Below are 13,740 nucleotides of genomic sequence, written 5' to 3'. Positions count from 1 at the left end.
ACTTCCGGTTAAGACTTCCAAATTAAGATGTTTCTTCGATTCAACATCAAACAATAATTAAAGCAGCTCTTCACCTGATTGTCTCAGTTGCCATCGAAATGCCTCTTTTTGATCATGAAAACCCAGTGTTGTTGACAAGGTATCAGAAGGACTTGTGTTCATCATTCAGTTAGTTTTGGTATGGATGTAAAGAAACAACATGGAGGTCAAACAACAAATATGCTTAATGTCAAGTGGTGTAAACAAAGAAACTGACAAGAGACAGTTTCCAGATAAGGACCACATAAGCTAACATACCAATAGAGAATGTAAACGGTGAAATTTATTTATTTATTTGTTTGTTTATTTATTTATCTATCTCTAAATGGAGAAACATCGGTCTCAAGATTTGATTATTGCCATTATTGTGTAGAAAATCATGGAGCAGAAGAAAGTTGATCCTGTCATGATGTGGCTGCATTTCTGCTCATCTGAATTTTGATAATGCGGTGTGCATTTATCTTGCTTTGCATAGTTTTAACTTTAACTAGTAAACCCCACCTAACATTAATTTCTGGAGGTCTAAGATGCTCTCTGATCATGTTTTTAATCCTGAATTGAATTAATTCAGTAGGTTGTGAGATACTTTCCACAAAGTATTTTGACTCACATGTCCCCACCTTTTTTAAGGTGGGGTATTTTGCAATATACATCTTTCGACTATGATGTTTGGGGAAGCAACACTTGTGTCAACATAAGCCTTAATTTTAAACGTGTAGCACGGCACTTCCGGTGTAGTGCTAGCTTTTCCGGCTAGTTTAGCTGCTTCGTGTAGGTTGAGACGTTCGTGGCGGTCTGTCCAATCAGAAAGTGGAAGTCCGTCGCTACGTCCTCATACGAAACTGGGTGTAAGAAGTTGTGGTGTAGTTAGACACAAAACAAAGTTTAAACAAGTTTCTTTTTATTCTTAAACCAGTTATTTCAAGTCTTTGGACACTAACATGATGATTCCAGGCGGTTGGACATGACGGGAGCGACACGGTATGGATAAATTAACCTACATTGTTCCTATATCCTCCACCACGGGTGTGCGATCCTGTTGTACGCCTGACTGACAACAACTGGCTACCGCTACTACTCCGTGAAATATTACCGGCATGCCACGCAAGCAGCAAACTTCCTGGAGGACAGAAAAAGTTTTCCAGCAGCCCAGAAGCCCTTTTAACGTGAGACTACACACATAGGTCTAGTTGTTAACGATGAAGCTTAGAAGATATTTAAGGGGGAGTGGGAGGGTGCTGGCATTTGTGTTCGTTGCTTCTGTTATTTGGCTTCTGTTTGACATGGCTGCTCTCAAAATATCAATAAACGATGTGAACAGCCAGCTGCTGAAAGAGCGAGTGATCAAAGAAAGAGAGGCTATGAAACAGCAGTCCAGGGTGACACAGCTGATGAAAATGGGATTTAAACACCCGGTGCAGAAGGTGGACTTTGCTGTCACACGTGATGAGAAAAGATTCAGCTCGAGCGTCAAAATAAGCCAAGTGTACAGACACGGAGGCAGGGATCAGGATCAAATGTTGGACAAAAAGTTTAACTTAAATCAGGGAAAAGGAGATAATGTACCTAAAAGTTATAGCTCTAAATCTGTGGTTTCTGAACATGAAGATGCAGCTGCCCTTCCTAAAAATATCTCACCCAAGCAGAATGCTTCCATAAAAAAAGTAGCAGTAAACTTGGATCTAAATGTAGCAGTGGCGAATATAAGCCAAGCTCCACCAGGTGTTCAGACAATCAAACCAACCTTAAAGAAGGGACTCGTTGAAACAATGCACATTGCACAAAATGTTCTGGACAACGTGGATTCAAAGACAAATGGAAAAGTTAAGGATGAACTTGCTAATAATGGAACAAAAATGAGCCAGCTTCAGGACAAGGATGCACATCCTGATAAAACAATATCTCAACAAACTCCCAACAAGAATGTAAAGAGAAAGGAGGAGAAGCTGGTCAAGACGCCTGCAAAGAGTGATCTTAATGAGCAGAAGGAACCTCTGAAGCCTACAATCACCCTCCAAGCAAGAGACAACTTGAGGGGTAACTCCACTGTAGTAAGAAAGCCAGGTGTCCACAAAGTGCTTTCTCTGGATGTGACCCACACACCTAGAGATGCTGATGCGGTGGGCCAGTTTGGTCAGGCAGTTTTTTTTGCCAGTAATGAAGATGTAGAGGTGAGAAAAAGATGGAACGAAGGCCACTTTAATGTCTACCTCAGTGACCAGATTCCAGTGGACCGTGCCATACCCGACACCAGGCCCGAAACGTAATTCCTCTCCATCGCTTTACATCTTAAATTCTGAAACTGCAGCGACTACTTAGCTGAGTCATCCTATTTGTTGTGTTTCCAGGTGTGCACAGAATCTGGTCCACGATGACCTGCCCTCCACCAGTGTGATATTCTGTTTTGTTGATGAGGTGTGGTCCACACTCCTCCGCTCTGTGCACAGCGTGCTCAATAGATCTCCACCACACCTCCTCAAAGAGATTATTCTGGTGGATGATTTTAGTACCAAAGGTAAACAGATCCTGAATGCATCATAAGTAGACAGGGTTTCCATCAGGTGATAGGATTGGTTGGTGTTATTACGTGTGTGAAATAGTTACCTGTAAAAGACAAATTTACAGCAGTAACATTGGACTTAAATGAGTAATTGTTAAAGTTGCTATTTTATGGTGGAAAAAATTAATGGACATAGTGGTCCATAGTTTTTGGTTGAATCCTGATTATTTCAGTTTCATCGTCATTCAGTAGTTTCACTGATCATTTTAACTGTGGCAGATTATCTGAAGGAGCAGCTGGATGTGTATATGTCCCAGTTTCCTAAAGTGAGAATCATTCGTCTTAAAGAGCGTCAGGGCCTGATCCGGGCCCGGCTGGCTGGAGCCGCTGTTGCCAAAGGTAAGTATGGTTGAGATTAATTTCTTCCAATGAATCATTGGGGTTATTTTATCTGTAGAAAGTTAATAGAGATTCAAATGACCACAGATTTTTCACATAAAACATAGTATAAGGACTGAGATGCTTATGCCAAATTATGTGGTTAGACTGAATGAATAAAGCATAAAGCTGTCGTCATCAGTGTTAGTACTGTACTGCAGAAAAAATGTATTATTTACATGAATCATGAGGCAGAATCTTATGATTAAATGAATTCACAAGGCCTAATTTTACCAGCTGAAAAAGCTTAACCTGCTTTTAAAAGTCTGTAAGGAATTTGGAGAAAGTGAAGTTGCGTACTGGCCACTTGTCAAGGGTGTAACCTGCCTTTCACCTGATAGCACCTGGGATAGACTCCATCCCCATGTGACCCTCCATTGTAATAAGTGAGTATAACAAATGGATAGATGAAGCTCAGCCCTGTATCAGTCCTGTCCAATCCAGCTTTATTTATAAAGCACTTTAAAGCAACCACAGTGGACCAAAGTGCTGTACAGATGAATAAAAGCAGAGAGAATAAAATCAATCAAAACAATAAAATCAAATAAATAAGATAAGTTAAAATATAAAAACAGAAGCAAAATGTCAACAACTCAAGAGTGTGAAAAAGCCAAGGAGAACAGGTGTGTTTTAGGAAGAGACTTAAGATCAGACAAGAAGGAGGTCAGTTTGATATGTAGAGGCAGGTCATACCACAATCTGGGAGCAGCAACAGCAAAGGCCCGATCTCCTCGGAGCTTACGCTTTGTTCTCAGCACATCAAGAGCAGCTGATAACTTGTCTTAAAGAGCATGAAGGTGTGTAAGGGTGAAGGAGCTTGGCGAGGTAGGGTGGTCATGCTGCCGGGACTGATTCACAACAAAAGCCCTACTCAAAACTGCTCTCTAAAATCCTGTCTGAGTTCATTTCTGTTGAAAATAACTAAGTGATAGATTCCCTTCAGCTTAAAAACAAGTTCCAAGGTTATAGAAAATCAGTGTACCTTTTATTACATTTTGCTAAACCTTACTTTTATAAAATAAGCAACTGCTAATTTGTGTCTTTTATTTTGGTATTTTCTATACATCACATGCATTTCATAGAGTTCTTAAGTGTTTACTGTTACTCTTTAAAAATGCCGACAGACTAAATTTGTTTAACTGCAGCAGGATGTTTGCTTTCCTCTTAATGTAGGTGAAGTCCTTACCTTCCTTGACTCCCATATTGAGTGTAATGTGGGCTGGCTGGAGCCGCTCTTAGAGAGGATCTATATGGATCGCAAGAAGGTGCCCTGTCCAGTTATTGAAGTCATAAATGATAAGGATATGAGGTGACTGACTAATACCACATTTAAATCATACAAGAAGAGTAATGCTGAATATTTGATGCAACAAAAAAGACACTTTGATGTTGCAACTTGTGTTTTTGTCTCTTTATTCTTAGTTATATGCTTGTTGACAACTTTCAAAGAGGTATTTTCAAATGGCCTTTGGTATTTGGTTGGAGCGCTTTACCAGAGGAGTACATCAACAAGAACAACATGACCATTTCAGATCCAATCAGGTATGGTCCTCGCCACCATATTTTCCATGCTTTATATTTTATTGTTATTATTGCTTACGGCCTATATTTGTTGTTTCCACCTCACAGATGTCCAGTGATGGCTGGTGGCCTTTTCTCTATTGACAAGAAATACTTCTTTGAGCTGGGTACCTATGATCCTGGTCTTGATGTGTGGGGAGGAGAGAACATGGAGATTTCATTTAAGGTTTGTTTTGTATCCATTTCATCCCAGATTATTATTAATTGTTTGGAAACATCACAGATATTTTTATGTGGTTACAAATGCACTGTATTGGTTGCGAACAGATCTGGATGTGTGGAGGAGAAATCGAGATTATCCCCTGCTCCCGGGTGGGACACATTTTCCGAGGACAGAATCCGTATAAATTCCCAAAGGACAGGCAGAAGACGGTGGAGCGTAACCTGGCAAGGGTGGCTGAAGTTTGGCTGGATGAGTACAAAGACCTTTTCTATGGCCATGGGTACCATCACCTGCTGGATAAAAAGGTCATCGACATTGGCAACCTGACAGAGCAGATTGAGCTGAGGAAGAGTCTCAAATGCAAGAGTTTCAAGTGGTACCTTGAGAACGTGTACCCTGACATGAATGCTCCGTTAGTCAAAGCTGAGGGCCTGGTATGTGAATATGTTACAGCAGACGGCTACTTGTATGTTTCTGTCTTTTGATACTTGCTGCGCTGTTGTGCTTACTTGAAGTATTGTTAATAATTCCCCAAATCTTAAGCTGAAACAAAAGCTTCTTATGCTTTTCCACCATGAAACTAATGTTTTAACCCAAGCACAGGCGCTAATTGTGCTCTTCTTGAACAAAGAAACACTGTGGACTGAAGTTCGTGATGTCTTTGTTGGTGTTACACTGTAGTTTTCACATTTTTAATTTTCAATTTTTCTTTTCCTAAGGTCTTTAATCGTGGCTTAAGAAAATGCCTCGCCCTTCAGAAAGACTCTTTGTCCTTTGAGACATGTGATCTAAGCAAGCAGGTAAGGTTTATTTTATTTATAATCCAACAGCAAATATTAGCAAAGGCTCTATCATTGCCCCATGTGTGTTACTGAGGAAAATAAAAGAAATTCTAGGTGAAAGATTCAGACAAAATGCAAATTTGCCACGATGGCTGCAGTAAATGTTGAAGCCTTAAAAAAAGAAGAGAGCAAAACAAAAAAGCAAGAAAGAATCCAGAAAGTAACCAAAACCAAGAGAAATATAGTTTAGGTTTGAGACGGGATTGAAGCCAGGATAAACAAGGGTGTAGTCCAATACCAAGGCTTTCTAAATGTGGTCTATTTGGATTTGGATCAGCTCCACTGAGGCGTCTCTCTGTGTCCTATACCATTCATGATATGCAGCATAATTACATGGTTGTAACTCTTTCTTCTCCACTCATATTCAGAGTCAGCACTTTAATTACACTTGGATGAGACACATTCAGCAGCAGGGCCTGTGTGTTGCTCCCCAAGACAGTAGATTAGCTTTACTCTTATGTGACAGCACCAAACCTGAACTCCGCTGGTTACACAAGTCCTCCAACTCAGCTCTAGTAAGTTGACTTTGGATATGCTGTTTGCCTCCTCCTCTATCCTTGTTTTCCTTTCCTTTTATAAAGTCTGTTTTTCTTTTTTATTCTTACCCTCTGTAAGATTGACTAAAATCAACTTCAAAAAGCAAAGTGTTTGTTGAGAGTTTGTGTAGTAGGAAAAAAGAAAAGCGTGCTCAGAGGCTAAAGCTTTGTTCATTAATTACACTTCCTGTTTTGTGTTTGTCAAGGCGGAGCACCTCCTGGCAGAGTTTGCTTCCCTCCATATGTGCCTGGAAGGTGACCCTCAGGGTGACTCACTTCGCCTCAGCCCTTGTGAACACAGCAATATCTTCCAAAAATGGCAGTTCACACATTACAACGCTTAATAATGAGAAGAAACTCTTTTAAAACATGCACTCTAAAAGATATTTCTGGTGACCTTGCACTTCATCGCGGTCTGTGGTCCAGTCTCAAAATACGACTGGGAGGAGGAAGATGAAAGCGGTTTGGTGGCTTTTGGTGGCAGTAATATTAATCTGACGGCGTGGGATTGTGTTGCAGAGAAAACACAATATTTTATTATGATTTTGTTTTTTGTAGGATTCAGATGAATTTATATAGCAGAACTCCTCTGGTCTAAACAGTGCCTCACAGGTTTTTTTTCTACTGGGACTGAATAAACTGATTTCCTGTACACAGGACATTGTGCTGCTTCGCTGGGTTTAAATGTTGATGTGAAAACTGTCTCTGTGTATAACTTTCTTTTATGACACTAGAGGGAAGTGTTGGTTCAAAACACTCGATAAACCTGTGGTCTGATGTCATGATTTTACTACATTTTATCATTTTCATGTCAAAATTGATGGGAACGCATCTTAATAAAGTGGGAAAGAATAAATTGATGAAGATAAAATTAGATTTGTGTCAATTTCTTTTATTTTTCTTTATCCACAGAACATTTTAAGTAAGTAGGTAGTTAGGTAGGTTATTTAAATTTCTCATGGGATTCAAACTTCAAACGCTATAAGGCTTTTTAGTGTAGATGATAGCATTAAAAAATACTCATGCTGGTCAAATACCCACCTTAAATATAAAGTTTTCATAACAAAGTGGTTAAATGAAACCTGACAATATGTGAAAAATGGGTGGTGAGATTCTACTCAACAGTTACAAATGGACATTTGGAAATATTGTGCAAAAGAATTACCAGTATATGTGCAACCATAGACATAGTTAATGAATGTTTACATTATTTTTGAGGGTCTTGTCCATGTGAAAAACCTTTTTCTTATTAGTTCATTAACATGACCTCAAACTCTTGTATTTTCTCCCGGGTGTTGCCTCTGCGGATCCTGCGGTAGGACACGGTGCTGTATTTGGAGGAGGTGAGATGGTTGAAGGTACTGAAGCCAGATTTCTTCAGTGGAGCGGATTTACTTGGGTTGGGGTTTTGAGAAAACCCAGTATGGACTTCTAGGTCCACCTCAAGCTGCCTGTTACTTGATTTCAGGAGCTCAGCATCAGACAGCTGTTTGGGGATTCCTGCCTCTTCATTCAGCCTTGCGTAACTCTCCTCATTAAATGCATCAAGCAGATATTGGTTTGATGTTTGGACTTTTAACACCGCTTCCTCCTTAACTTGTTGATTTACTAAGAAAATAAAGAAAGGGGCATCTGTTTTGCATTCTGTAAAACTTTTATTTAAACAGTCTTATAATAAACCAATCTTACCTTCTTTTGCAGATTTGTTTAGCCCTTGTTGTGTTTGCATGTCTACAGTTGTGCAGTTTGGTAGCTCCATTATCCCAGAAGATCTCACAAACTTCCCTGGAGTTACATTGTACTCTGCAGCTGGTTCTCTGTGGTCTGATGCACACGCATTTTCAGTTTTTGGTGTCTGAAGTTTTTTAAATTCTTCCATCCAAATGACACGCTTGGTCCCTTCCTTCTCCATCTCAGAACCTGTGTTGTAAATAATGAATTCTTCTGGATCAGCCGCTGGCTGTTGGTTAGTTTCAAAGTCTGCCACACTGTTGACAAGATGTTTGCACCCGCTGCTTTCAAAATCACATGATGCAACAGCTTCTTTGTCCTGATAAGATTGCTCCTCATCGCTGTAGAACACTGAGTCATCTCCCATCTCTAGGAACCAGACATCTGTCCCATCAGGCTCCTCCGGCCTCTTAGAGGCATCAAGGGTGTTCCCACCAATGATCTCCATCACCTGGGATACCTGTGCATCCTGCATGCTGAGCTGTGGGTCATTTAAAGGGGATGTTCTCATCTCCATTTGTCTGGTTTCCTTTCTCCTGTGAAGCTAAAAACAATCAAACTGCTCTGATGCTCTTTGCTGAATCAAAAGCTAAACATGGTCACATCTTCTCCAGCCGTGCCGTTCTCCATTGTCAAAGAACTCTGCCTTCACCCAACAGTGGGAGGTCTGGACATGCAGTGTACTCACTAGGCCTTGCACCATGTAAATGTGTGTGTTTGTTGAATCACTGAAGAATGGGGGTTTTGTTGTGGGCCCAACAAAGGTTCATTGTGTTGCTAGCAGCTGCATATGGAGCAATTGCACTAATTTTTAAATCTCTGCTTGGTGACCACCTTCATTCTGTAGCATTTTAAGTCTGGATTAACATTCTCCTATAGGTTTTCCACACATTATTTTACTGACTGAAGCAGGTGTGTACATGGACTGAGGTGAAGCTCTGGCATGTGTTGAATTTATAAGAACATAAAGACCTTAACCTTTTCAGGCATGTGAGAAGCTGGTGTAACTTTCTGTAAAGTTGCATTTTGTTGCACTGCGGTGGAAAGTTAATTTACTTAAGTACAAACTGAATTGCACTTTTAGCATGTCAGTTTGATCTATATAGTTACCGTTCCAAGATTTTACATTAGGTTTTTAGGACACATTGTTAGAGATTACAGCAAACATTTTGCAACAACTTAAGAAAATAATCTTAGTGTATATTTGTCACAGAGAGTGTCATCCTATGTTGGGAACCACTGGACAGCACTGTTTAATAAAAAGTTAAAAGTAGCTCCCATCAACTAACCAAATCAGTGAATGTAACTCATATTGATGCCTTTGTTGTTGTAAGGCATCATATTCTTGTCTACAGGAAGGAAATGAGTAACTGACCTCTTTCTTTTTTTGTTTTATGTTTTTGGCCCAATAATCCATTTACAGATTTTTCTTATGGCAGAGAAAAAAAATAAGTTTTTTTCTTATTTTTATGTTGCTCCATCAAATACTATGAACCATTATCAGCAAGTAAAAAGAAAATGAATGTATCATAGTTTCCCGATACCCAACCGCAGCTCTTCAGCAAAGAGTGAGAGACTGGAAACCAACTGAGGACTTAACACAGGAAATGGGTGAGGTTTCTGTTAATTTAATGTAGAATAGGCTATTTACAAACTAACATTCAGGGGTTTTTTATGTTTAACAAGTATGTGTATGTCAAAGTGGGACCTTATTTTCTTTAGCTAATTATTGATCAGTTATGGGTTTTTGTTTTTTCCATGAGTTTGGCTTTTGAAACGTGTGGATTTTTTTATGCTGGGTTTTATATTTTACTTGCTGTGTTACTAATTGCATGAGAGTAGACGCCTGGACATGACTGAGAACGGCTGATTTCAGTTAGGCCCCCTTGCCCCCTGGCTCTGGATTGGACAATGGGTAATAAGGAGCCTTTCTTAAGGACTGAAGGAGGATGAGCAAGGGGGAAGCAGCAGATTAAGTGGTGCAGAAGTGAAGGAGGACCAAACAGAGACAAAGCTGCAGTACAGGTGGGACTGAAGGAGTCAGAGGGAGCTGCACGGACGGCAGGCAGAGGACCAGAGAAGCTGCAGGATTGGCCCAGGCTTTGAGGAGACTACTGTAACGCCTGTTACCAGCTAAGTAAAGGAAAGTAGAAGAGCTTGTGGATACCATAGGTGTGCAACCTCTTTCTTCCTCCTAGAAAACTGCACCAATTAAGTTACGCTTTTCTTCTCCCCTTCCCACCCTTCCGACAGGGTGATGACCACAGACCCAGGCCAGCTGGTCGAACTGGATTGTCTCCACTGAGGAACATTAGGAGCACGCTGGGACGTTTTCTGGATGCTCGCTAGTTTTAGATCAAGGACAGAGTTTAGTTCCCTGCCTCCACTTCTTTGGAGTTGGTTTTCTTTTTAAAGAGAAGCAATTTTATTAATAAAATTGTAAACCCCCGCTCTGTGTACTCCGACAGTGGAAATCCTTTTTGCTGGTATTTAGAAGAACCCTCACACTATTGTGTGACATGTACTTACATCATCCACAAATATCATTCATGCAGGCCCATTCTTGCTCCCCTCTTGCTGAATGAAGCAAGAAGAGTGCTACACTGGTTGTTGGTATATGAAAGGTTTATTAGTTTTTTGAAAGTTCTTTTTATTCATATAATATTGACATGATTGCAGAAGACAAAAGCTGGAATAAGAAAAACAGTCTTTAGAAACTATCAAATACCATTACAAACATACATTTACTAGTTCTAAGTGATGAAACTGTTGTAGCCTATAAGGTCTGAAAGTAAATTTGGAAGTGAAAGCACTTACGTAGTATCCCCATACCCACATCCTGTTATGATCTGAGCAGCCATCTATTTGGTTTTGTGCACCTGAATGTGTTTTAAGTTCTACATTCTGTATGTTTCTCACTGAAAACTGAATTGTCACAAGAATCTAAATTTAAATTTTCACATGAAGACAGCTGCTGCTACTTAAACGTCTCTGATTAATGCTTCTCACAATGTGATTATGGCACAGCGTAGACATTTATATTCAAGTTACCTGGATGCATAAATTCTTCTGTTATGCATTACAGCCTGCTATGTGTACATTCATTCAACACACATTCATCTTTGTAATGCTTTTGCGCTACATGTTTAAAACCAAACTGTGAGTCTGGCTCACCTCAAAGGCTCAGAAAGCATTAGGGTAAACTTTCACATTTACAAATGCCACGATTTAAAAAGTTCATCTTTACTTCAAGAGTTAAATGTGGCATTACACTCCAGTGTCTGTTTATTTCTGCTACTTATAAGGTGTAAAGTTCCTTCATGCAAGCCCTTAGTATCAGATCAACACAATCAGCTGGTAAACAAGTCAGTGAGTGACTGCGCCCATCTCCTCCTCTTCAACTGATCGCTGGAGTCCAGGAATTAACTTGAAGATGTGTTTGCGCACACTTGCTTTCCTGGCTCTTCTGGGCAGGGTCCCAAACAAGGATGAGGTCCGCATTTCCTCCCAGGAGGGAGAGAGCGAGCTGCTGCTGCCGGCCAGACTGGAGCTGCTGGAGCGGCTGAGGGCTTGGTGATGATGGCTGGAGCTTGATGAAACCCCCCTAGAGATGTCCTGTGAGGGGAAGTCTCTGGAGAAGAAGCAACCATCTTCTGACATGCTGACCGCACTAGAGGGGCTTGGTGAGCACAGATCCCCAAACACACTGGCTTGGTCGCTGTCATCTGTCAGCATGCTCCTGTTGCTGCTGTCACTGGAAAAACGACGGCCACAGCGGCCAATGGGGGAGCTCAGAGCAGATGAGGAATCCATCAAGGGGTGGACGTTACTGTCACTGAAGTTACCTGAATATACAACAGAGTGGTTTTCAGTAAAAATTACAGCTGACAAAAAGTCTGCAACAGGAAGTTCGTCAGTAGCTGCATGTTAATTCCCAGGGGAACACCATCTTAATTATCTAGAGATTAAACTGCTTCACATCATCAACAGTGTCACTGAAGAGAAATGACAGTGGCTGTGAGAAAGGAAGTGCTGTGGTTTGACAGCTGAGCAAATGCGCTCACCTCGCATAAGACGTTTTTCCTGTAATGTAAGTGCTTGAAGCTCCATCCACTTCTCACGGAGTGTTTGCTGTATGGGCAGAAATATCGGGGTTATGCTTCCAGTTAAATTCTTTCATCTAATGCAGTCTATGAAGGGCATTTACCAAAACAATTTCTCAGTGCAACCCAATGTCTGTGTGCCATGACTTTACATGAGATTAAATCATAAAGTGCAGAAACTGCAGGTCAATAACCAGTGTGTCAGTTTCGTGATTTCATGTTTTTTTGTTTTGTTTTGTTTTATTTTTTCTTATCAAGAGATTCTAAACCCCAGTTTGGTTTTGGACATACCTGGAGCAGGTTCAGCCTCTTCTCCAGCTCTATCTGCTTCACCACATTCCCACACACAGTCTCCATCCTGAAACCACATCACAACACACAGTTATACACAGAAACAATGATAAATACTATTTTTCTTTATCATTTGATGTGTTGGTTGCTAATCCTTGCTGTCACTCACTTTAGACTGTTCGTTGATTTTCTTATTAATTCAAGCACATGCTGATGAGACAATCCTTCAATGCTGACCCCATCGATAGAGACAATAACATCACCTATAAAAACAATGAAGATGGGAAATAAGGAAGGCATCATCTCTGAGACGATAACATACTAGTTTTGCTCCAGTGTGAATGTGCGTGGGTGTTAAGGCGTGTAGCCCTGACAAGTTTGACAAGTGTGATCTCTGTCAATCTTTAGGTAACACTGTATATTTATGAGAGGTTGTGTAGGGTCTATAAGGTAGGGAGGAAATGGGTGGTTCACCTGCGGTCAGACCAGCACTCTCAGCAACACTGGCCTCATTCACCTTGCACACAAAGGTGCACATCTCTACTGCAGAGCTGTTTCTCAGCTGCAGGCCATAAGTCTGCAAACACAAGACAGTTTAGTTGCAAAATCTGTCAAAACAGTACTTTTCCACAAAATATCATGTCAAACACAGAGTAAACATAAATAAATCTGATATGGTTTACCTGAATTTCAAAACCAAATGTTTCATTGTCTTGCTTTTCCAGTGTAATTGTTGTCCTGTGCAAAAGAGTAAATTGTTTTAATTGGTTTAATTCTTTCTCATGACAGACATTAATCTATAAAATCAAATAAATCTAGCTTTTAGACTTTAAAATGCAATGAGGATGCAAAACAACTTGCACATTAAATCTGACATATTTACCTTTGTGGGTCCATGTAATCAACCAGTGAGTTGGAGTGGGTTAGTTTTGGCTGCAGAAGGAGAAATAAAGAGTTCCTCTTTAAAACAATATAATAGGTTTATAATTTACAGGAGGATATAGTTCATTTCAATGCATTACCAAGATAATCTAGTGTTGCATAGATGTACATAGGTTTAAACCCTTCTGACCAGTTGCAGAGAGCTGCAGCATTCTTGGCTTATGAAATTTCTTAGATTAAAATTGAAAACTATCAGAAAATTCATAGCTGTGTTTGCAACTGTGGAAGTGTTTATGAGTCATTGTCTCACCTTGCAAACTCTGGGCAGAGAGCCAGTGTTCTGTCGGTGTCGATCATTGTTCCCTCTCAATGAGCGCCGGTACCACAGAGAACTTTTCTTCCTCAGAGTGTTATCCAGAATGTATTTCTCTTGGCTGGCCTGGCGCTGAAGTCCATTGAAATTCATGGTAGACTGCATGGTAGAGTAGTCCTCAAAGCACCATCATGTCCTGCTGCAGCAGCTCTTCAGTGATTGTGTGGCCCTACCCTACTGTGCAGCCACAAGTAAAATGTGTCAAAGCGGAAATCCTCATCATGTGATGGCTGTGGTGGCCCTGCATCTGCAGATCACAGC

At 40.5% G+C, this 13,740-nt stretch overlaps 3 protein-coding genes across 3 annotated transcripts; 1 reads left to right on the top strand and 2 right to left on the bottom strand.

Moving 5' to 3' along the window:
• Positions 1–811: 811 nt before the first annotated feature.
• LOC121650797 (polypeptide N-acetylgalactosaminyltransferase 5) lies at positions 812–6,975 on the top strand. Its single transcript, XM_042002546.1, has 10 exons — positions 812–2,302; positions 2,388–2,554; positions 2,819–2,938; positions 4,151–4,286; positions 4,400–4,519; positions 4,607–4,724; positions 4,826–5,155; positions 5,441–5,521; positions 5,932–6,078; positions 6,306–6,975. Exons 1-10 carry the CDS (start codon positions 1,239–1,241, stop codon positions 6,441–6,443), a joined length of 2,421 nt encoding a protein of 806 aa, XP_041858480.1. The 5' UTR covers positions 812–1,238; the 3' UTR covers positions 6,444–6,975.
• An 11-nt stretch (positions 6,976–6,986) lies between these two features.
• LOC121650798 lies at positions 6,987–8,460 on the bottom strand. Its single transcript, XM_042002547.1, has 2 exons — positions 7,789–8,460; positions 6,987–7,707 (listed from the first exon to the last, which is right to left on the bottom strand). Exons 1-2 carry the CDS (start codon positions 8,345–8,347, stop codon positions 7,349–7,351), a joined length of 918 nt encoding a protein of 305 aa, XP_041858481.1. The 5' UTR covers positions 8,348–8,460; the 3' UTR covers positions 6,987–7,348.
• Positions 8,461–10,447: 1,987 nt separating this feature from the next.
• LOC121649829 (cytohesin 1 interacting protein) lies at positions 10,448–13,656 on the bottom strand. The gene is made up of 8 exons (XM_042000923.1): positions 13,417–13,656; positions 13,108–13,157; positions 12,908–12,962; positions 12,699–12,801; positions 12,394–12,487; positions 12,225–12,291; positions 11,895–11,961; positions 10,448–11,675 (listed from the first exon to the last, which is right to left on the bottom strand). The coding sequence occupies exons 1-8, from the start codon at positions 13,582–13,584 to the stop codon at positions 11,197–11,199; spliced, it is 1,083 nt and encodes a 360-aa protein (XP_041856857.1). The 5' UTR covers positions 13,585–13,656; the 3' UTR covers positions 10,448–11,196.
• Between the last annotated feature and the right edge of the window lie 84 nt (positions 13,657–13,740).

This window comes from Melanotaenia boesemani, chromosome 12, assembly GCF_017639745.1.
Source record: "Melanotaenia boesemani isolate fMelBoe1 chromosome 12, fMelBoe1.pri, whole genome shotgun sequence".
Lineage (NCBI taxonomy): Eukaryota > Metazoa > Chordata > Actinopteri > Atheriniformes > Melanotaeniidae > Melanotaenia > Melanotaenia boesemani.
This window is presented reverse-complemented; position numbering and strand designations above follow the sequence as displayed.